A 23,531-nucleotide genomic window follows, 5' to 3' on the forward strand; every position below is an offset into this window, starting at 1 on the left:
TAATGATACCATTATATACTATAATCCCTAGAGGCCTGGGCTAGAAGTCAGTAAATTAGAGTGCTAGTTTTGGCAGAGCCAATGATTTGGATTCAAATCATTTAACTTCTGTGTTAAAATTTTTCTATCAAATGGGAACTAGTCTGGCTTTATTACATAGTGCCTTGTACAGAATTTATTTGTGAACATATTTTCTTCCCATTGACTTTAAAGATTGGGCCTGTTTCATTTATCTGTGTATATCACATGCTATACACAATATTTAGTAGATGAATATATGCATGAATATAAACACAGATTTTTGTTTTAAGCATGATTTTACATATGTGGAATTACCTCAAAAAACATACGGTACAATATAAAATGCTATTTACATTTACCATAAAATGAGGCTTAACTGATTCCCAGGAAAAATAGAAATTACAGCTTTCCTCCCCAGAGAGAAACATATTTATTTACTTCCTCACTATGGAAAAAAAAAAACTACTTTGTTAGAAAAATTTTTTAAAGTCACTCACTGAGGGAGGGGTGCCTGGGTGGCTCAGTCGGTTAAGTGTCCGACTCTTGGTTTGGGCTCAGGTCATGATCTCAGGGTTGTAAGATTGAGCTCTGCCCGCATCAGGCTCCACACTGGGCATGGAGCCTGCTTAAGAGTCTCTCTCCCCGCTCCCTGTGCCTTACCCACCGACCCCAACTCGTGCTGTGTCAAAAAAAAAAAGCACTCACTCATTTTCCTTCATTCCTTTTCTCCCCATCACTGCCAACAATACAAATAATCTTACACTTTAAAGATAAGTTTAGAACTTTACACTTCAATGCTTCACTATTCTCCAGCATCCACATCCAGTGATACCAAATTCCATCACTTTTTTGTTCATACTTCTCAGCTCATTCTTCTCACCTGTGTCTCTGTAGTCATGACGTTAATTTTAAATTAAAAGGACCATTGAGTATTACTACATTTTAGTAAAACGTGGTATATTTAGCCTCTTACCAGTACATCATGCACCAAGGCTTGATATGTCCAAGTATGGTGTAAAGGAGTCGCCAAATCTATGTTTCTGTCAACAAGGACTAATAAAGGCCTTTGGAAGCTGTAAATATATTAAAAAAATATTATGTAACTCTTAATAACAGTTTCTACATCTCAATTTTTCTAATACTTTCTGGTTTTCTCATTTGGACATGAACAGTAAGTATGCTAATATCGACATTCCATAAATTGCTTCGGACTACTCAGAGTCTGTGTATAATGCTAGATTATAACTAGATTATAAGTCTTGAGGAACTGTCTTAAAGAAAAAAATCTATGCAAGTACTTTTACAGAATAATATTTATAGTTATCAAAGTAAGAATAAGTTGCTTCTACTTAGATTTGTATTTCACATTTTGGGGGGAAAAAAAGGAATAGCTATTGTCAGTTTCAGAGAAAACTATTAGAGAGAGTAGGATCTTAAAAATTTACAAAAATGTTTGAGTTTCATAAATTACAAATTACAACTTTTTTCTGTAAACACAAATTCAAAAAGCAGACTCTAGAGAAGAGCCTCATGAAACCATATCCCATTACAATATATAAAACTAAAACATTAAGCCACGATGGTACCTAATTATATAATTATTCACTTACCAAACACTTCATATGTTGTTTACTGTGCTATTACAACTTAGATGTGAAATAGACTATACTTAAAGCAAAGTGAGGCACAAAGTCATCTGTTGCCATATGTCTCCAAAAGTTGTAAAGGTCTGCTTTGGCAATACCGTATCAAGGGTATACATCAATTTTCAAAAGATACTGTTATATGATTATATTAACTATTCATATTTTGTCCTGCAAGAGAACTCTGACCATTTTAGTAACTCATTACACTGCACAGATTAAAAATGCACTGCACTGATTATAAAACTCTGCAATAAATAAGTAGGAGTGGCACCCTTACCACCTACTATCATTTATTACTCCAGAGCTAGGTGAAAGGCAAAGAAAGATAGCCTATGGCAAAATTTCTTAATTCAGCACTACTGAGATTTGGGGCTGGATAATTCCTCATCATGGGGGCTTGTCCTGTGCATCACAGGATGTTTAGCAGCATCCTATAATGCAACCCACTAAATTCCAGTCGCATCTATCCAATTGTGACAACCAAACATGTCTTCAGGCATTACCAAATTCTTATTGAGGATCATTAACCTACAACTGGATTCAAATGTCCAAAACAATAGTCCAACAAAGTTGCTGATCCCTAATTAAAATAATTTAGAAATGCACCCAACAAATTAAAAATAAAACAACTATATTATAACATAAGTTTTTAGAAATTATCCAAATAAAACAGCGCCTTTATGTGGGTTTCTAAGGCTTTTATGAGAGCACCATAGAAAGGGAACTGTTAAGTAAGAGATGCTACAGTGGGTGCTTCTGTTGGGAAAAAAATCGGGGCGCCTGGGTGGCTTAGTTGGTTAAGCGACTGCCTTCGGCTCGGATCATGATCCCGGAGTCCTGGGATCGAGTCCTGCAAGGGGCTCCCTGCTCAGTGGGGAGCCTGCTTCTCCTTCTAATCCCCTCCTCTCTCATGCTGTTTCTCTCGCTCTCTCTCTCGCTCTCAAAAAAATAAATAAAGTCTTGAAAAAAAAAAATCAGGTGAGAATTTGATATTTCTGCTCTCCTTAATGAGAAGCATTCTGAAGAGTATTTAAGACCAGCAATGAAATCATAGAAGAGTTTAAAATAATGTGGGGGCTGAGACAGTTGGAACAAACAACTGAAACATAATGTTAGTGTTAACTCCAAATTATAGGAATAGTACATAAGGCAGTAGGAGCCATCTAAACTGACTTGAAATGAAGTCTATGGAAAGTTACCATAGAATTATCATCCCTGGAGGTCAGTTATACTGACTATCAATTTATTTTTACAGGCTTTATTAATTCACTTAAAACTGGGGGTAGGGATTAATTTTCCAAAATACTGTCTATTCCCTTTGAAATAATTCTCAGCCATTTGTGTGGGTTTCTTTACTTCTTCACCCCAATATTGTCCATTATTTTTAATAAACAAGTATTTCAATGTAAAAATGGTAACTAGTTGATAGGTAGAAATAGACATAAGCATCACAAGTTTTTCACTTATTTTTGTCATTACCAAGAGGCTTAATGATAACTGAAATAAAATGGCTTCTGACCTTCAAAGCCATATAAACAGAAAAATTTCTCCTACAGATGAGAAAAATGCAAAACAATTTCATGGGGCTTGAACTCACAATCCTGAGGTAAAGACCTGAGCTAAGATCAAGAGTTGGACACCTAACTGACTGAGCCACGGAGATGCCCCCAAAACAGAAATTTCTAACAGAAGGTAAATTAAATATTCCATTTGTATTTCAAGAACAAACTGAGTCAAAACCCTGATAAAAAACATAATACCTGAATTGGCCAGCTCCAAGTGTATCACCTGTAAAAAGACTGTTTCTTGCATCTCTTAGATTTTCTCGAAGTTTCTTATCTAGTTTCTGAAAAATCAAATTTGATAATAACTCTTAAAAATTTCACAGAACTTTATATAGGATAATAAAATGTGTTATTATGAACATTAAGAACATAATGTGTTCTTAGTTTCATAACTTAGAAATCTGGAACTTCTTTACAAAATAGCAATTCTAAAATCTAAGTATTTTAGTTTCTTTACTATTCAGTAACATCATAACTTGGACTTGAAAAGACCAATGCCTTTTTTATTGTGACTCAGGCCTGATTTCACTAACAACCACTTTCCACTGACTATTTTTACTTTGGGTACAGGAATGATCTGCAGTAATAAGCCACCCTCTTACCCAATCATGACTCTGTTTTACAAGGAATGTCTCTATATAGTGATGGCTGCAAGAGGCTCCAGAATAGAAATGGAATATGTGAAAGAAAGCAGCCCTCCCATCAGTCAATGATTCATTGTGGCTAATAAAACTAAAAAATGTTAGTGTATCTTCCATCTTTCCACTTACCCTTTCCTTTTCAGTAATTCTGTAATTTCTCTAATCCCTTATTTTTTAATCTTTAAAGCAAATTTTTGAATGCCCAGTTTATACTGAATATTTTACTCCAATATAATGGGATAGCAAATGCACTGCATTTTAAAAATAGTTATGATTGTCAATAAACATTTGCTAAATGAAGTTAAATATAAAATGATCTGGGGGATCAAATAAGCGTTACTTGGAGAAACAAGGCAGAAAGACAAATATACATTTTAGTAAAAAAGAAACAGCTGGAATAGCATGTCGAAGTAAATCATTTTTCTCCATCACATAACAGCATACGATGTTTACTTTTTTTTTGGTGTAATCCCAATGCCGTAAAATAAGAATATTTGCCTTTGGTACTTAATATATAACTCATAGCAATCACATACTTAATATTAACAAAAGCACTTCAGGCACTTAAGGAAAACAAGTGATAGAATATTACTTGTCATCAATGGATATCTGTATGAACTCACCACTGCTACCATTTCCGCTGCTGTTCCTCTTGAACATCTGATTATAGGAACAGCACCTATTTTAACAACAGATGTTAGCAATGGTTTCAGCTCTTAATAATCAAAATGGATATCTGTAAAATACCTAACCATCAAACATACAAGAGAAGTATAAAATTTCAGGCTAGAAACATAAGAGGATTTATTATCTCAAGAGTAAAATCAAAGTTTCAAAAATAGACCTTTCCATTCAAAAAGAAAATATTAGGGAGTTAAAAAAAAAAAAAAGACCATTTTTATATGGTGTTGGCTAATCAGTGTGACCAGATTTTTTCAATGAATTAAAACTAAATCAGGATTTGACTCCCTACAGGCATTTTCAAAGAGTTTACTCACAGGAGTCACTTGACTTTGACTTAATGGGAAAGAATGAAAAGAGATTAGTTAATTCAGCAGTTGGTATTATTATTCTTGATTTTACAAATTAACAATGAAGGATTATAGTCTTTTTTAAAAAATTAATTTAAAAGATAAAAAACATATTCTTCCATTAATGTTTTTTGAAAAGCTCCTAAAACGTGGCCTCAGTTCAATACTGAATCAGCTCATTAGACCTCTTAATTTCTCTTTATTACTCCAAGTTTTATCAAAGGCTGAAATCCTAAAATGATAGAAAAAATCCAATTGCACTGAAAATCTCAGAAAACAAACTGAGGACACTGTGATCTTTGTACGCTAAAATTGGTACATTCTAGATTCTATACAAAGCATGTTCACTCAACTGCAAAAGTAAAATTGTAGAATATTAGCAAATTTTATAAAACTGTTTTCTTCCAATGGCAAGTTATACATGCTTGTCATATAAAATTCGAATATTAGAAATGTGTAAAGTTAACCCTTTGATTCCAGCACCCTAAAATAATCTCCATTAAGAATTAGATATGGACGGTTTCAGATTATTTTTTACATGTAGTCTAAATAAATGCATTTATGAAGAGTACAAAAAAGAAAAATAGGATATTATACATACTGTTCTTAAATTTGCCTTTTTCACTTAATTTTTTGTTGATATCCTTCTATGTCAGATTGGTAGTAATTTCGATTTCTCTTTTGAAAAAATCACTTTCTGATACTCTATACAATAAGGGTTGCTCTAACACTTCAGTGGTCTTTTTTTTTTTTTTTTTTAAGATTTTATTTATTTATTTGACAGAGAGAGACACAGCGAGAGAGGGAACACAAGCAGGGGGAGTGGGAGAGGGAGGAGGAGGCTTCCCGCCGAGCAGGGAGCCCAATGTGGGGCTCGATCCCAGCACCCTGGGATCATGACCTGAGCCGAAGGCAGACGCTTAACAACTGAGCCACCCAGGCGCCCCTTCAGTGGTCTTTTACACTTCTTCAATCTACCTTTACCTTGAAAATATATCATCAAGGAAAAATAACCTTAATGTCCACAAAAAACCTAGCATTCAGTGAAATTTTGGAGTGTGTGTAGGATGGCAAAACAGGAAGGTTAATTAAAAGACTAAAAGTTGTGTATCGATATGCTCTGTTTAAAACAACAACAACAACAACCTTATTTGAAGGTACTGAAGGTACTTGAAAGCAGGCAGAAAGTGCAGGGGCATGAAACTTTGAAAGAAGAGATGTATTTGAAAAACGAGATACATTTTTAACCAGCTTTTCTCCTGAGGGTACTTTTCAGTTTGCAAGGCACAAAGGAGAAAGAGCTCAAGCAGAAAACAGAAGACTTAATGAGCTAAGGAATCAAAGACTGGCATTCAGGGCTGGAAATTAAAGGAGAAAAATATCTGAAAGGAGGGAGCCCCAAAGCTTACACGTAAATTCTCCTCAAACTTCTATTTATATCCTAAACTATTCATGGTATCTCTCTTTTCCTCAATTTTCTCATTTGTGAAATGAAGAGAAACTTTAATAATTTAGTGTAAGGGTCATTTTAACTAGGGTTTTCAGTGTCTGCAAAATTAAAATTGCAATTAGAAGGTTTCTAAACAGTAATTAGTAATAGTAAAGCATAAAATCACACATTAGACACTGAACACAAGGTAGCTATAAGTAAATTTAGATGTACCAAAGAAATGTTTAAAATTCTGAATATAGTGGATTAATGGTATACGTAAATTTAGTGTTTTCTGGAACCTTGGGAGTGTGCCTTAATAGTTACATTTATCTCTATACTTAAAAGTGTATTTGAAATTTTTCCTAATGGAGTATTAAATATTTTGAAGAAATAACTAGAAAGATTTGAGAACTTACCCAGAGTAACAAAAAAGCAGAAGAGGCTGTCAACAATAGTGTCCATAACAGTTTCCATCTCTGTGTCTGTGATATCTGGCCTGTTAATAGCTAAAATAACATAGAGAGAAAAAAGTTACCAAACTTCTATGCCTTCATAACATTTGTAATAAATACTCAAACAAGTAAAATTTTTCATGTGTTACACTTTTAAGTGAACAAGTATCCATTAAAAACTATACTAACTCAAAAAAACCCCAGAGCACTTCAGTATCAGTAGGAGTGAGTAGTATCAACACCAGAGTAGTACTAAGAAAAAAATCTGCCACATAAGGTATACAAAATTTTTGTCAGAGCAAATAAAAAAATAAATATCATATTCCATAATTTTATTCACAAACACTAGATGGCCTCAAGAAACTACTGAACTTATTACCCAACTACTGTCAGAAAGGACAATGCAAATCAATTATCACAAGCCCAGTGTCCCATATCATTTTTTGTGTATTACAGTAAGTTATAGGAACTTCTTTTCTGATGTACTACACTGTACTGAAATGGTTTCTAAACTTTAGTGGGTATAAGAATCTAAAAATATGAAAGAAGAGAAAGTTTCACTGGAAGCTATTAAAAATTCAAGATTCTTAGCCATTTCCCCCAACGATTCAATTCAATAGATCTGGATAATTCTAAGAAATCTGCAATTTTGACAAACACCTCAAGTGCTTCTTAGGGCTACACTTAAAAAAAACCAAACAAACATTGCCATGAAAACTATACTTGACAAAGACCTTGCCTTACTCCTCTTCCATCTCTCACAATACCTAGGCCTAGTAATTTGACAAATAGATGCTCAATAAATGTTTGTTAAGACTGACTGGACTAAAATATTATCTATATAATATTTTAAATTTCCCAACACCCTGAATGCGAAAACAAATATAAAATTCAATACAACTTGTGATTATCATGAGAGGAAAGCAGAATCCAGCTGTATATATTAAAGTATTTAAAGAAAGTATGAACCATCCAGAGGACATAAAAATAATAAAGAATTCAACCACGCAATACAGAATCTAGATGAGGAAATATACTGCTACTTGGTGTTGCGGATTCAAATCAGAAGATAGAAATGACCAAAAGATACAATGTGAATTATGTAAATTCAAGGGACACCAATCCAGGGAAATACTCAGCTCATTCCATCAATCTAAGATGCAGGTAAAATCCAAATGGAAGTCTCCAGCCCTTAGGTTCTACAACCTGGTCTCACACCTCTAAATAAGAACTGACTTGAAGAGTCAAAACATTGCCCATCAATAACCTCAACTCACTTAGGTTGACAACTTGGTTTGTCTGAGATAGTAGCCTGACTTTGAGAAGATAAAATCTGCTTCCTTTAAAAGGATAAATTTCCAATCCATGAAAAGTAGGTGAAATAAATAAAATCCATGACACTAACATATTATGTTGGGACTAATCTGTTTATCAGTTGAAGCACTTGTGATATTTGAGAGGATTTGGCATATAATTATGTAATGAGTAAGAGCACTGACACTGGAGTGAGTGCCTCGGTTTAGTAACCTGGTTCTGCCATTTCTTTACCAAGTTACTCAGTATCTGTGCCTAGGTTACTTCATCTGGAAAATATAAGTAGTAATACTACCTACTTCACAAAGTTACTCGGAGGAGTAAATGAACTTACATTGTAAAGTGCTTAGAGAACAATCTATTATTATTATAAATATACTACTGAGAATCTGGGCAATTAAGCATACAATTATACTTTAAAATTAATAAACTTATACTTTAAATTTAATAATTTCAGACTTGTGATTCTTTAAGTTGAGAGGTATAAGAAAATTAGTTATATTTATAAGTACCTGAAAGTGTAATGAATTTAGACTCACTATAAATTTAATTACTTTAAAAAATTATTTAAATATTTGGGCAGATTTTGCTTATTAGATTTATAAATTTGTCTGGTCTTATATTTAAAATACTTAAAAATGAAAACACTGAATTTACAAATGCAATTTAAACTGTTTAAGGGAATTCAGCAAACCAAGTTTGCTGACTAAGCTTGTTAATTGGGGCTGACTAGAATCGAGTCTGTTGAATCTGAGTTAATTGATCAAAGAAAAAGTTAAGGTGCTTGGTTGTTTTTTGCTGTTGTTATTGTTGCTGTTTTTATGGAACACCTCATGAATTTTCATGTCATTCGTGCACTGCGGCCATGCTAGTATCTGTATGGTTCTAATTTGAGTCTATGTGCTGCTGAAGTGAGCACAAGGTGCTTTGTTTTTATACAACCATATTTATAAATAACAATTTATAAGTTTCACTTAAAGGCTTAAAGAAAACTAGGTTTTATTTTTTTATTTTTTAAGATTTTTTAATTTATTCATTCAAGACAGAGATAGAGAGAGAGAGAGAATATGAGTAGGGGGAGAAGCAGAGGAAGGGGGAGAAGCAGGCCCCCCGCTGAGCAGGGAGCCCGACGCGGGGCTCGATCCCAGGGCCCTGGGATCATGACCTGAGCTGAAGGCAGACACTTAACCATCTGAGCCACCCAGGTGCCCCGGAAAACTAGGTTTTAAACATGTAACTTAAATACTTAAGTAGCTAGTTAATTAAAACTCAATTAATTGTAAATAGACTTCTGTAAATAACAACTATTGTCAAAAATCTCTGACATGGGCAATTCAGCAAATGCTTACACCCCTTTAGGGATGTTGTTTAATTTCTAAAAGACAGCATGTTATGGAGCTCAAGAAAGTCAAAAACTGATGTTCCCTTCTCTCAGGGAGCTTAATATCTGGTCCAATATTTCCTAATAGGGTACCACTGGCATTTTGGGCAGAACAATTTTCTGTTATGAGTATGGTTTACACACTGCAGAACATCTAGCATCCCTAGTCCCTGCTCACTGAATGCTAGTAGCAGCCCAACTTAACGTGACAATCAAAAATATCCTTACACATTTCCAAATGCCCCCTTAGGGGGCCATACTCTCCACTTAGGAACCAATGAAATTCTAGTCAGCCCCAAACATCTCAATCCTTAAGCAGCAAATTAATGATTATTTGAATGAACTGGCTAATCATATCTACTACAGCCTGTATTTTTCTTTAAAATATCTGAAATCATCAGTGGACATAACGTTTCAGTTAAGCAAGATGAGTAACTTTTAGAGATCTGCTCTAAACACTAAAGTCAACAATACTGTATTGTACACTTAAAAAGATTAAGGGACAAATAAAAGTGTTTTGCAAAAAAAAAAAAGCAACATAGATAATAAAATGGGGCTTGGGTGGTGTGTGTGTGTGTGTGTGTGTGTGTGTGGTGTGTGTGTGTGTACTAGTTTTAATCTACATCCAGGAATGGTCAGTTTACCAAAATTTTGAATACAAACTCCAGAGGTGGTTAGACAGCATTTGATCAAATACCAATATTCAATCCACTAGTGCATGAACAGGGTATAAGAATCAAGGGAGTCTAACAACCTGTATTTGAGAAAGGCACCTACACTTCATTCCATAATAGTGCTATAATAACTGTTGACAAATAGCAGTATTAGCCAACCTTTTCTGAGTCCTTATTATGTGCCAGGAACCTTTCTAGGCATTTTACACATACTAATTCATTTAATTTCCACAAAAACTCTGTGAGGTAGATAGTATTATTACCCCCACTTTACAGATAAGGAAACTAAAGCACAGAGAAGCAGAGTAAGTTGATCTTGTCCAAGAGTCAAAGTACTAGAAGATACACTGAATCCTACTACTAAAATACTGTCTTATTTGCCATGAATGAACCATTCACGCAAGCTGCTATGTGGCACCTAAAAGGTAAGAGAATTGGCACTTCACTGAGCTTACAAAACAACTTTATTACATGTTGCTTACAAGTGACAGAATTCAGTCTGAGACTTACTTTCTTGGGTGTGCTTTAAGAACTCTTTTAGAGTTCTACTGCTGTAATCAAAGCTGGCTTTTGATTGTACCAAATATGCTATTTTTGTTTACGGTACATCACTCATTTTGTTAACGATGAATTATAATATTCCTGTTTTTACATACCACGATATGAAACAAGCTCCTTATTTTGATTACATAATACAAACATATCATCTTCCAAAGTAATAAAATTGAGATACTGATCAAAAACCTAGAAACAAAAGAAAAGGTTTAGAAATCAATTTTACAACATATTTTTTTAAGTAGACTCCATGCCCACTGTAGGGCTTGAACTTATGACCCTGGGTCCAAGGGTCACATGCTCTACCTACTGAGCCACCCAGGTACCCCAATTTTACAATACTGAAAGCACACTTAGTTTGATTTAATCAACCAATGGTAAAAATGGAAAAAATTATAACTATATTCAATAACTAGAAATTATACTATTTTTTTTTTAAAGATTTTATTTATTTATTTGAGAGAGAGAGAATGAGAGACAGAGAGCATGAGAGGGAGGAGGGTCAGAGGGAGAAGCAGACTCCCTGCCGAGCAGGGAGCCCGATGCGGGACTCGATCCCGGGACTCCAGGATCATGACCTGAGCCGAAGGCAGTCGCTTAACCAACTGAGCCACCCAGGCGCCCTAGAAATTACACTATTGTATCAGACTGTCTCCCTGAGTAAGAATGAGGAGTTAGTATCAAAAAGGAATGTAAATAAGGAGGGCAGTAATATTTTCAGAAAACAAAATTTAAGAAGATACAAAAATATAGATATAGATATAAAAATTTGTTTAAAGACTGGTGGGGATCGGAATTTATATTAGTTCTGAAGAAAAAAAATCACAATTTCACATTCATGTTAACAACATTTTCCTAAGAAAGTCATAGTAACTATTTTTCCACCTTGAACACTTATAAAGAAGTTATACTAGTTCTTCAGAAGTGCAAATCAGGGGAAAAATTAAGAAAACTCTTTGAAATATTATTTTATTTAAAATTAATGATAAACTTTGAAAAGAAGAACATTAAGACACAGGCCTCAAAAACTAATCAGTAGTAGTTAGTAGACTATCTAAATCTAACCAGTGGGAAAAAATGGGAAGTAAATACATAGTTGTTTAGGCTTTTATTTGTCCTATATAATTTCTTAGAATTTCATGTCTTGTCCAAATTCAAGAAGCACAGGGCACAGTAGGGCTATAACCAAGAATACATTTACAGATTTATTTATAACTAAGCTGAACCTATCTAAAAAGTAACTGTGATGTAGAATGGCCGGCCTGTCCTAAGTTCCTTCTTTCTTATAATACGCAATATAACTTCTTTGGATTCTCTCTTCTAAGTAGATCTGAAGATAGCATGGTGACTATAGTGATTATAAATAAATAATGTCAATATATTTTTAGTATAATTTATAACAACACAACTGTCAAACTATTTCTAAGTCAAGCTCAAAAGATTACAAATCCTAGCCTAAAACAAAGACAGATTTCCGCATTTTATTTTTATCTTTCAAATTCATTGAATTATAGGTACCTTTAGTTTGGTTTATTTTGCCTAGTTCAAACTGTAGATAATTTGCATTATCAGAACTCTTTCTAAAAGTAATGAGTCTAATTATTTCTTAGATTGATTCGGTCCTCTGTAAATTAGGCACCTAAGTCAATTAACAGGTTTCAGAATATACTAAATTTTGCATTAACAAAATGTCATCAGCCAACCAAAATCTCTTACCTTGGCTACTTGTGTTACTGCACTGGCTGCTAATGCTGCATTTGCAATATCTTCCAGTTTACTTCTTGAAATAGCAGAAATAAAATTTAAATAATATGATTCATAGAGTTGATTTCGCAGATCCTAGAAATACAATGAATACTTCATTCTTATGAGCAAGTATAAAGGATGACCACAAATAAAAATCTTTTAGATAACTACAGGAGCAAGATTTTGTCATTATATAAATGACAATAAAAAAAAAAATCCCAAGAGAAAAAAGTCATGAAGAAGTACTGGTTATTTGGTTGCCAGATATAATGGACCTATATATTAATAAAGTTATAATATTATCAATAAAATTCTATTTTAATTACAATATCACATAAAACTGCTTGAAACAGTGTATCTGCATTTTTCTTAAAAATATCCAGAAATGGCTCTCATATAGTAAAATGCTTATTATATTTTGCAGATACTATCTTCTACTGCTCTGGTCATGTGGTAATGCAACATATTTCCTTTGCTGTTCAGACATAATTCCAATGACCAATTCTATAAGTATTACTTCTCAAACATCCAAAAGTAGTATAATTTAAAGTTATGCAAATTCTTAAATCAAATTTACTTATGTTTTTAAACTCTAGGCAAATAGGTATCTAAATAACCATACAGGCACACCTTGTATATGTTGCGGGTTCAGTTTCAAACCACCACAATGAAGAAAACATTGTAACAGACTGAGTCAAAATTATTTTTTGGTTTCCCAGTGCCTATGAAAATTATGTTCATATGATACTGTAGTCTATTAAGTGTGCAATAGCATTATGTCTAAAAAAAAAAAAGAGTATATACCTTACTTAAAAAATATCTATTGCTGGGCACCTGGGTGGCTCAGTTGGTTAAGCGACTGCCTTCAGCTCAGGTCATGATCCTGGAGTCCCGGGATCGAGTCCCGCATCCGGCTCCCTGCTAGGCAGGGAGTCTGCTTCTCCCTCTGACCCTCCCTCCTCTCATGTACTCGCTCTCTCTCATTCTCTCTCTCTCAAATAAATAAATAAAATCTTTAAAAAAAAAAAAAATCTATTGCTAAAAAATGCTAACCATCATCCAAGCTTTCAGCAAATTATTACTGATCACAGATCACCGTAACAAATATAATAATAATGAAAAGTTTGAAACAGTGTGATAATTACCAAAATATGACAAAGAAACATGAAGTGAGCAAATGCTGTTGGAAAAACACTGACAGACTTGTTTGATGCAGGGTTGCTACAAACCTTCAATTTCTAAGAAGTGCAGTATCTGTGAAGCACAATAGAACAACGTATGCTTGTATTTGTTTGAACCTAAGATACTGTCCATTGAAAGAAGCACCATTATGTACCACCAAGAAAGAATTAATGCTGCCAATAAAATTCTATAACACACCATCAATTTTAAGATGCATCTGGTATCAGAGATGTTTAAGCGTGAAAAACAGAGGGTTCGGAGCCTGTATGAGGAAGGCTGCTGAGCAGGGCAGTGGTTAAACAAAGGTTGCGGGACTGATTAAAGGATGAAGGACTGAGAATTAAGGGGAATGAGAAAATAAGTCAGTATGTGGAAGATATTGGGAGTTATGTTTCTCATGGTCATAAAAAGGAGTTATAGATTTGCAAAGGGAAAAAGAAAAAACTAGGATGAATCCTGTATTTCTGAAATGAAACAGTTTTAGATATTACCTATCTGTCTTTTTATCTAGAGAGATAAGGAAGATTTCTAGAGTTAAATATAAAGTGCGCATATATATACATACATATATTTCCTAGTTCTGTCCATTGAGATGTCCTAAGAACTCTAACACCCTCATAGCAATGCCTACGCCTTATTCCCAGTTGCTGACTTCTAAATACCATTCTCTACAAAAAACAACCAGGGCTTCTTAGACAAATGGCTGAATCTTGGGCTAGAACAGAGAAAGTATGAGATGAGACTGAATAATCTTATTGTGCCTAAAAATAAGGAAGTGGTCCAAGAATGATGGAGACATTGCAAAAGGACACAGAAATTGAACAAGGTTGCAGGATATAAGATCGACATATAAAAGTCAATTGTGCATCTATAGATTTGCAATAAGCAATCCAAAAAACAGAATTAAGAAAACAATCCCATTCACAATAGCATTAAAAAAATACGAGGGAATATACTTAACAAAAGAAATGTAAAACTTTTATTTGCACACTACAAGACATTATTGAGAGAAATTAAAGAAGATCTAAACAAATGAAACGATATTCCATGTTCACGGATCAGAAAATTTAATACTGTAAAGATGACAATGTTCTCCCCAAACTGATCTACAGATTCAATGCAATCCCTATGAGATGCAAGCTCCAGGTAGCTTCCTACAGAAATTCACAACCTAATCCTAAAATTAATATAAAATTCAAGGGACCTAGGAAAGCCAAAACAATCTGGAAAACAAAGTGTAAAGGTGGAGGAATAAATTTCCCAATTTCAAACCTTGCTACAGAGCAAGAGTAGTAAAGACAGTGTGGTATTGGCATGGGACAGACATAGAGATCAGTGGAATAGAACTGAGAGTCCAGAAATAAACCAATGTATCTACTGTTAATTAATTTTCAATAAAATTGCCAAAACCATTCATGGGAGAAAGAATAATCTCTTCAATAAATGATGCTGGGACAACAGGATAGCCACATGCAAAAGAATGAAGTTGGACATCTCGCTCATACTATACATAAAAACTAACTCAAAATGGATCAAAGATCTAAATGTAAAGAGCCAAAAGCATAAAAATCTTTGAAGAAAACATGGAGATTTGGCCATGGTTTCTTAAATACAACACCAAAAGCACAAGCAACTAAAGAAAAAATCAACTTAAAACTAAGTTTAAAATCAAAATTAAAAATTTTTGTGCTCCAAAGGATACCATCAAGAATGAAAAGACAACCCACAGAATAGGCAAAAACATTTCCAAATGATATACTTGATAAGGGTCTAGCATCCAAAATATAGAAAGTACTCTAACAACTCAACATTGAAAGAACAACCCAGTTAAATACTGGACAAGGGAATCTGAATAGACATTTCTCCAAAGATGTACAAATGGCCAATAAGCACATTAAGAGATGCATATAATATCATCAGTCACCAGGAAAATGCAAATCAAAACCACAATGAGATAACACTTCAGGATGGCTATAATCAAAATGTCAGATAATAAAAAGTACTGACAAGGATCTGGAGAAACTGGGAGTCTCATAGACTGCTGGAAAGAATATAAAATGATGCAACCACTTTGGAAAACAGTCTAGCAGTTTCTCAAAAGGTAAACCATACAAATGTATATCCATAAAAATATTTGTGTGTGGGGGGCACCTGGGTGGCTCAGTCGTTAAGCATCTGCCTTCGGCTTAGGACATGATCCCAGGGTCCTGGGATCAAGCCCTGCATCAGACTCCTTGCTCCGTGGGAAGCCTGCTTCTCCCTTTCCCACTCTCCCTGCTTGTGTTCCCTCTCTGTGTCTCTCTCTGTCAAAAAAATAAAAATCTTGAAAAAAAAATTGTGTGTATTCTTCAAATGCTACATAAACAACAAAATGAAAGTAATATTCTATATAAAATTTTGTCTCCCGCCTTAAAAAAAAAAAGTTAACTATAGAGTTATTTGACCCAGCAATTCTATTCCTAGGTGTTAATGGACATAAGAAAAATAAAAACACATACATACACAGAAATGTGTACAAATATGTTTATAGTAGCATTATTCATAATAGCCAAAAAGTGGAAGGGACTGATAAATCCTATCTCTTTAAAAAATGGCACAGTCAGGTTTATGCAAGATAAAAGAGAAAGCTGGGCACCATCAGCTACATAGGACACAAAATATGTGACCTTCGTTAACAATTTAAATACAGTTGACCCTGGAACAACACGGGGGTTGGGGTGCTGACATCTTGCACAGTTGAAAATTCACGTGTAACTTCTGATTCCCCAAGAAATAACTAATAGTCTACTGTTGACCAGAAGCCTTACTGAAACATAGTCAATTAACACATATTTTGTATGTTATATATATTATATACTGTATTCTTATAATAGTGTAAGCTAGAGAAAAGATTAAAAAAATCATAAGGGAGAGAAAATACATTTACGATACTGTACTGCAAAAAACCCGCCTGTAAGTGGACCTGTGTAGTTCAAACCTGTGTTGTTCAAGGGTCAACTGTAGTAATTTGATTCAATAGTCAGCAACAAGATGCTAGCAGACACTGTTAGCTACTTATCTAATATCCATTTTCCCCCTCTTCCTTGCTGTAAGAATCCAGATTTTGTTTGGGGACAATACACTCATTTAAGTATTAACTTTTGCACCCTCCTTTGAAGTTAATTCTATCCAGTGAAACATAAATAAATTAGAGTCTTCTGGGCATTTCTGGGAAATCTTAGCTTTTCTGATCAAAACGAACAGTTAGGACTGGCATAATTTATTTCCCCCTTCTTACTTTGAACATAGATGTGATATCAGCCTCAGCTGCCACATAACATCCAGGAAGCAACAATCAAGACATTTAAAAGGAGAAACCAAAGACAACAGATTGGAAAGACTGAAGGAGCCGGAGTCTTTGACTACTTTATAAAACTATTATACCAGCTTGGACTTCCTACTCCCAGACTTCCTATTATCTTAGAAAAATACAACCCTATTTTTAAAGTTAATATAGTTAGATTTTCTGGGGTGCTTGGGTGGCTCAGTTGGTTAAGCATTTGCTTTCAGCTCAGGTCATGATCCCAAGGTCCTGGGATCGAGCACTTTATGGGGCTCCCTGCTCAGCAGGGAGCCTGCTTCTCCTTCTCCCTCTGCCCTTCTTTGCTGCTTGTGCTCTCTCTCACTATCTCTCTCTCTCTCAAATAAATAAATAAAATCTTTAAAAAAAAGATACATATAGTTAGATTTTCTGGTTTTTAAAGCCAGGTTAAGTCCTAATCAATATGCTTCTTCAGCCAAAAAATTTAAATCTTTCAGTCTCTTTAAAATTCAAAGATAGTCTCAAAAATTAAAGTGGGAAATTGGGTAAGACAACTTCTGATTTTTCACACTGGAAATCTAAGAAATTTTTAGTTTTTATTTATTTGATACAGAGACAGAACACAAGCAGGGGGAGCAGGAGAGGGAGAGGGAGAGTAGCTCCCCACTGAGCAGAGCAGAGAGCCCACATGGGGCTCGATCCCAGGATCCTGGGACCATGCCCTGAGCTGAAGGCAGCTGTTCAACCAACTGAGCCATCCAGGCGCCCCCTAAGAAATTTTTTTTTTAAAGATTTTTATTGGGGCGCCTGGGTGGCTCAGTTGGTTAAGCGGCTGCCTTCGGCTCAGGTCATGATCCCAGGGTCCTGGGATCGAGCCCCACGTCAGGCTCCCTGCTCAGTGGAGAGCTTGCTTCTTCCTCTCCCTCTCCCTCTCCCTCTCCCTGCTGTTCTGCCTACTTGTGCTCTCTCTCTCTCTGTCAAATAAATAAAATCTTTAAAAAAAAAAAAAAAAAGATTTTTATTTATTTGTTTGTTTGTTTGTTAGAGAGAGAGAGAGCGAGGGTGCATAGCAGGGGGAGCGGCAGGCAGGGGGAGAAGCAGGCAAAGGGAGAAGTAGGCTCCCTGCTGAGCAAGGAGCCCAATGCAGGACTCGATCCCAGGACTCTGGGATTATGACCTGAGCCGAAGGCAAGCGCTTAACTGACTGAGCCACCCAGGCATCCTGAAATCTAAGAAATTTTTTGGAAAAAAACCTGTTTCCACATTATAGGGTCAGGAAATTAAGAACCCATATTACCTGGCACATTCTGTCAATATTTTCTTCAGTTGGCATTACAAAGTACACTGCAGGAACATCTGGTATAGGATCTCGATCAGAGTGCAAAAGCCTAAAAGACATAAAGAACATAAAATTCATTTTTTTCTTAGTCACTTATCTACAAATATAGTTTAGAACAGTATTTCTCAAACTAGGAATTAACCAGTTCAGGGACAAGAACCAGTATACTAAAAGTGCTTGCTGAAATTAATCATTAACCAGCTTTTTCCTTGTATCATTGCTAATATTATTTATTAGTAAGATCCTAATGTCAGTCTTCATCTCTTCTACTACAGTCACCTTATTTCTAATACCAATGTTCTTCCTGAAGAACTAAAGCACATTCAATATCAATTTTATTTCCAGTTTTCATAGAAATATGGTTGGGGAGTGCAGTTCTGTAAGAGGGTAAAAAGAAAGCTGGAAGAGTCTTTAAAAATAATGAAAAATTTTGGGGCGCCTGGGTGGCTCAGTTGGTTAAAGGGTCTGCCTTCGGCTTAGGTCATGATCCCGGGGTCCTGGGATCGAGCCCCACATCGGGCTCCCTGCTCAGTGGGGAGTCTGCTTCTCCCTCTTCCACTCCCCCTACTTGTGTTCCCTCTCTCACTGTGTCTCTCTCTGTCAAATAAATAAATAAAATCTTTAAAAAAATCATTAAAAATATAATAATGAAAAATTTTAACCATAAATAAAATCAAATATATTTTTTAAATGAAAGATATATGAATGCTTCCTTAAAACTTTAAAACAGTCTATTTTTTTATATTTATTGCATGATAAGAGAGTGAACAAAAGATCTAAGCATTTCATAGATTATACCACCTGATAGTTTTCTCCTATAATTCAGGGAGTATCTTGATTCAAATATCCCAATATCAAATAACAAAATGTCTCTATTCTTCACTGTAAGATTCTGCTATCCTTGTATCAGGAAATATGACAACATGCTCTTTGTACAATAGTCTAGTCATCCTATGAACAATCTTCTATATGCAGTCTTCCTATACATGCTTCTCTACTGTAGTCACCTCTCTCTAAGGAAGAGAGTGAAAGAGGCATTTCATGACTTCCTTCCATCTGTTTGGCTGCTGCTACGGACACCAGAAAGATTACACCGTTATCGCAGCCATTGTTTGTTATCTTCTAATGCTGGCTGTCCAATTGCCTAAAGGGCTACAACCACCATTTCATCTTCTGGAAACTTAGTAATTATTATTATTAACAAATTTTTATTTTAAGTCTGAAATAAAAATGAAAGGAAAATCTGTATTCCATATTTCATCAAACCTAAGGTGCTATCAATTTTAAAACGTATTATTAAAATAATTTCTGTTAAGGGGTGCCTGGGTGGCTCAGTCGTTAAGTGTCTGCCTTCAGCTCAGGTCATGATCCCAGGGTGCTGGGATCGAGCCCCGCATCGGGCTCCCTGCTCAGCGGGGGGCCTGCTTCTCCCTCTCCCACTCCCCCTGCTTGTGTTCCCTCTCTCGCTGTGTCTCTCTGTCAAATAAATAAATAAAATCTTTAAAAAAATAATAATAATAATTTCTGTTAAAATTGACAGAAAAATGCTGCCAATTTAACCATGACATAGCATTAATTAGAAGACAGATCCTAATTTCAGAAATATAAAAAAAGTGAAAAATATATTTTAGAATTAATGCAATACAATATTCTATTAATTTAAAACAAATGCTCAACATAAAATTGTAGAATTTAAGAATTTAACCACATTCTGATATGTTACTGACTGGAAATCTAAAACCACATTCCCACTAAAAGAGCACATTTCAATCCAATATATCATAACATAATAGAATGAGAACTGGTTATAACACCATAAATAGAACAAAATGCAAATAGGTTAGAATATCTTGGATTCCTTCAGTACATAAAAGTATTAGTATGTATACATGAGTATAGCCCTTCTCTAAATGTTCTATTCAGCCAAGTCTAAAAAGCAATGCAATTTGTTTTATTTATCAAACATATCAGAAGTAATAAAATCAAATACAGTCAGTAGTTAAGAAGACAACATAGATAGGTCCTATGGTGATTAATAGTGATTATTTCATAGATACTTATATTTTTCATATTAATGATAAACTAATTTAGATATTATTTTTAAAAAGTATATTTAAATTGAAGAAATAAAAATTTTCAGAGATGGAAGAGACCTTAACAGAACCAGTTCTTTTATTCACATGAGAGGGTAAACCAGTCTGTATGAAAAGACACAAGAGAGAAAATTTAAATTCTGAAATTATAAAGTCTCAGATTGAGAATTATTTTTAACTTCAGAAGTAAACAGATAAAAGGAGATAAGAGAAAAAAACATTGTTTTATACAAGTACTGTAGCTAGTATTATTTTCTCTATAAATGTCCCTTAATAATTTGATTTCAAGGTGGCCAAATACATCCTTTAACAAAGTATCTGAAAACAAATGTCATTATTAGAAATACGTTAGAACTCACAGATGCAGAGTGATTCCCATGTCTCTCAGCTCTTTCACAGACAGCAGTGGAGAGATGATATCTTGGCCAAATCTGTCATAAATGAGCACCTAGTTAAAATTAAAAAAAAAAAAAAGTGTTTTTGAATATCAGTGAACAGTCGATGAAGAACTCATATTAAGACAATGCTGAAGTATATTTTATTTTAATAAATCATGTATGCTGAATTCTTTTACTTACCTCAATTTAATATTTTCCATCTTTTACTAAAATGTACATTCATGTCCTAATCTATTTTTTAAAGCATGCTCACTTAAGGCTGAAATAATATTACATAAATTTATTCTCCTAAAGTATTTTTCCTAGGATAAAAAAGTATACTAGAAACTATAAAATATGCATCCAAAACTAATAATAAAGGACTCTGAACATACAACAAACTCACATACGCTTCCCCACAGAGTTAGCACATATCTTTTCTAAAAAGAGAGAAGTAAAAATTAGTCCCTCTCAAAACTAATGTGTAACAAGTATAAAGAAAATTTGGTAATTTAGCATCTCAGGTTAATAATATACTCATTTAAAAAATTAAGGCCCTCAAGAGTACTTGCTAGCCTTATTGTCATACATTTTTCCACATTCTAAAATATTAAAACTGACATCTTTGAGGGGTAGTAAGAACTCTGAGTCTTCTAACTCAAAATTAGCTTTAGAGTTAAAGCAAATAAAAGAGAAACTTCAATTAGTGTTTCTTCATAACTACCTCAGTAATTCTTTATGGAGTAAGAAATTGCTAATGAGAGGATGAAACATGCTGTCATAAAAAAATGCTTTTGCTATATGCCAGCATTTCCTTTAGAAAAGCTAAAACTGGAGGCATCTGGCCGGCCTAGTCAGAGGAACTTGCCACTCTTGACCTTGGGGTCATGAGTTTGAGCCCCACACTGGGTGTAGAGATTACTTAAAAATAAAATCTTTAAGGGCGCCTGGGTGGCTCAGATGGTTAAGCATCTGCTTTCGGCTCAGGTCCTGATCTCCAGGTCCTGGGATCGAGCCCCACATCTGGCTCCCAGCTCAGCAGGGAGTCTGCTTCTCCCTCTCCCTCTGCCTCTCTCTCTCTTAAATGAATAAATAAAAAAATATCTTAAAAAAAGAAACGAAAAGCTAAGACTCTTCTGCTCTAGTTATAAGAAGTTGGATGTTTCATCTCTCAAAAGTCTTCCCTCTTTAAAACTCCATATAGGGCGCCTGGGTGGCTCAGATGGTTAAGCATCTGCCTTCGGCTCAGGTCATGATCCCAGGGTCCTGGGATCGAGTCCCGTATCAGGCTCCCTGCTCCTTGGGAGCCTGCTTCTCCCTCTACCTCTCTCTCTCTGTCTCTCATGAATAAATAAATAAAATCTTAAAAATAAATAAATAAATAAATAAAACTCCGTATATTTGTATTATTAATCTTGTATAGAAGAATGGGAAAAGAGAAAATTTGACACAAATCTGTACCCAAGAAATTCTCAAGCTATTTAATTCAAAAGCTTAATACAGGCTTTAGAAACAATAAATGAGCATTGCTTATGCAAGGGGCAATTAAGAGGATGCCCACAAATAAACATGAAGAAGGTAAAAATTAGGGGATACTCTGAAGCTTAACTTATAAATTCAAAATAGATGACTTTAACCACCTTTAGAGTTAACCCAAAGGAATTAAAAGGACTCATCAGAGTTTTTGAAACATCCATAATAGTAATCAGGTTGATCTGTTCTCAATTATTAGTAAAAAAAAGAAGTATAAAGTGACTATAAACTAATAAGTTTAAACCTAATCAGCTGTATTCTAATCTCTTCGAAGAAAGAAAGTAGGAAGTTTAGAATGAAGAAGCTCAAAGGACAGGAATTTTTAAAGGTTCTCCAGCATTTCTCAAAGGAGAAAGATTATAGATTGCTTTCTAGTCCAATTAACAGTTTCCCTGACAGTTTTATAGATCATAAACTAATAAGCTGGCATTCTAGTTTATAGATCACTCTCTCATGAGTTGGTTAAAATGGACCAGTCCCCCTGAATCTGACTAACCTTGAACAAGCTTGCAAGATCCAAATTCAGGACTTGCAAAGCTAAGGAACAAAATATCAACCAGACTAAAGACCTACTAGTGAGAGCCAAGAGATCAGCTGGATTCCCTAGATGAATATTACCATCCTTGTCTCCCTCCATAAAGTGTTTATTAAAAAGATTCACATTAAGAGGCTCCTGGGTGGCTCAGCTTGGTTGAGCATCCGACTCAGGTCATGATCTCAGGGTTGTGAAATAGAGTCCTATGTTGGGCTCCTCACTGACCGTGGAGCCTGCTTAAGATTCTCTCTCTCCCTCTGCCCCACCTCCTCCCCCCACCGCTTGCTCACATGTGCACGCTCTCTCTCTCTCTCAAAAAAAAAAGAAACCATGTTTAATAAAAATACATTACAACTAAAATGTGCTACTGTTCAGCATTAACAAGAAATTTCCTCCTGAAGAGCCAAGAAAAAGGAAATAGTCCCCATTAAAATAAAGTCTCTTACCTTCCATACTGGTTCTCCAGTGCTATTTTTAACATGAGGCACATTGAAATTCAACATACGCTTCAAAGCCACTGGAAATGAAAACAGTCTTATTAAATATTATCATTATTTTTCAGGATTTCATTCCATGCCCCCCGCATTTATTACTCACCACCTCAAAACAAAATGCACAAATCATTCCAGTAAAACTGATTAATCAAATGACTGGATATGCAGAAGCAGGATAAGACTTTGTAAGACCATTTCATCAACAGTTAATTGGCAAGT

General features: G+C 34.8%; 1 protein-coding gene and 1 non-coding gene across 2 annotated transcripts in view; both read right to left on the reverse strand.

Annotated features, from left to right (window-relative positions):
* SCFD1 (sec1 family domain containing 1) overlaps nucleotides 1–23,531 on the reverse strand; it is a 105,244-nt gene that overhangs the window by 75,912 nt on the left and 5,801 nt on the right. The window contains exons 2-10 of the mRNA XM_034994378.1: nucleotides 23,265–23,335; nucleotides 20,733–20,821; nucleotides 18,239–18,329; nucleotides 12,429–12,551; nucleotides 10,814–10,901; nucleotides 6,753–6,842; nucleotides 4,497–4,552; nucleotides 3,428–3,513; nucleotides 995–1,094 (exon numbers count right to left, since the gene is read on the reverse strand). Coding sequence (XP_034850269.1) covers nucleotides 995–1,094; nucleotides 3,428–3,513; nucleotides 4,497–4,552; nucleotides 6,753–6,842; nucleotides 10,814–10,901; nucleotides 12,429–12,551; nucleotides 18,239–18,329; nucleotides 20,733–20,821; nucleotides 23,265–23,335 — 794 coding nt within the window. The remainder of the gene's footprint in view (nucleotides 1–994; nucleotides 1,095–3,427; nucleotides 3,514–4,496; nucleotides 4,553–6,752; nucleotides 6,843–10,813; nucleotides 10,902–12,428; nucleotides 12,552–18,238; nucleotides 18,330–20,732; nucleotides 20,822–23,264; nucleotides 23,336–23,531) is intronic.
* On the reverse strand, nucleotides 8,918–9,021 carry LOC118003773. Its single transcript, XR_004677407.1, has one exon. It is a non-coding gene; the product is annotated as a U6 spliceosomal RNA (small nuclear RNA).

Source organism: Mirounga leonina, unplaced genomic scaffold (genome assembly GCF_011800145.1).
Source record: "Mirounga leonina isolate KUSES-001 unplaced genomic scaffold, KU_Mleo_1.0 Mir_91, whole genome shotgun sequence".
Classification (NCBI taxonomy): domain Eukaryota; kingdom Metazoa; phylum Chordata; class Mammalia; order Carnivora; family Phocidae; genus Mirounga; species Mirounga leonina.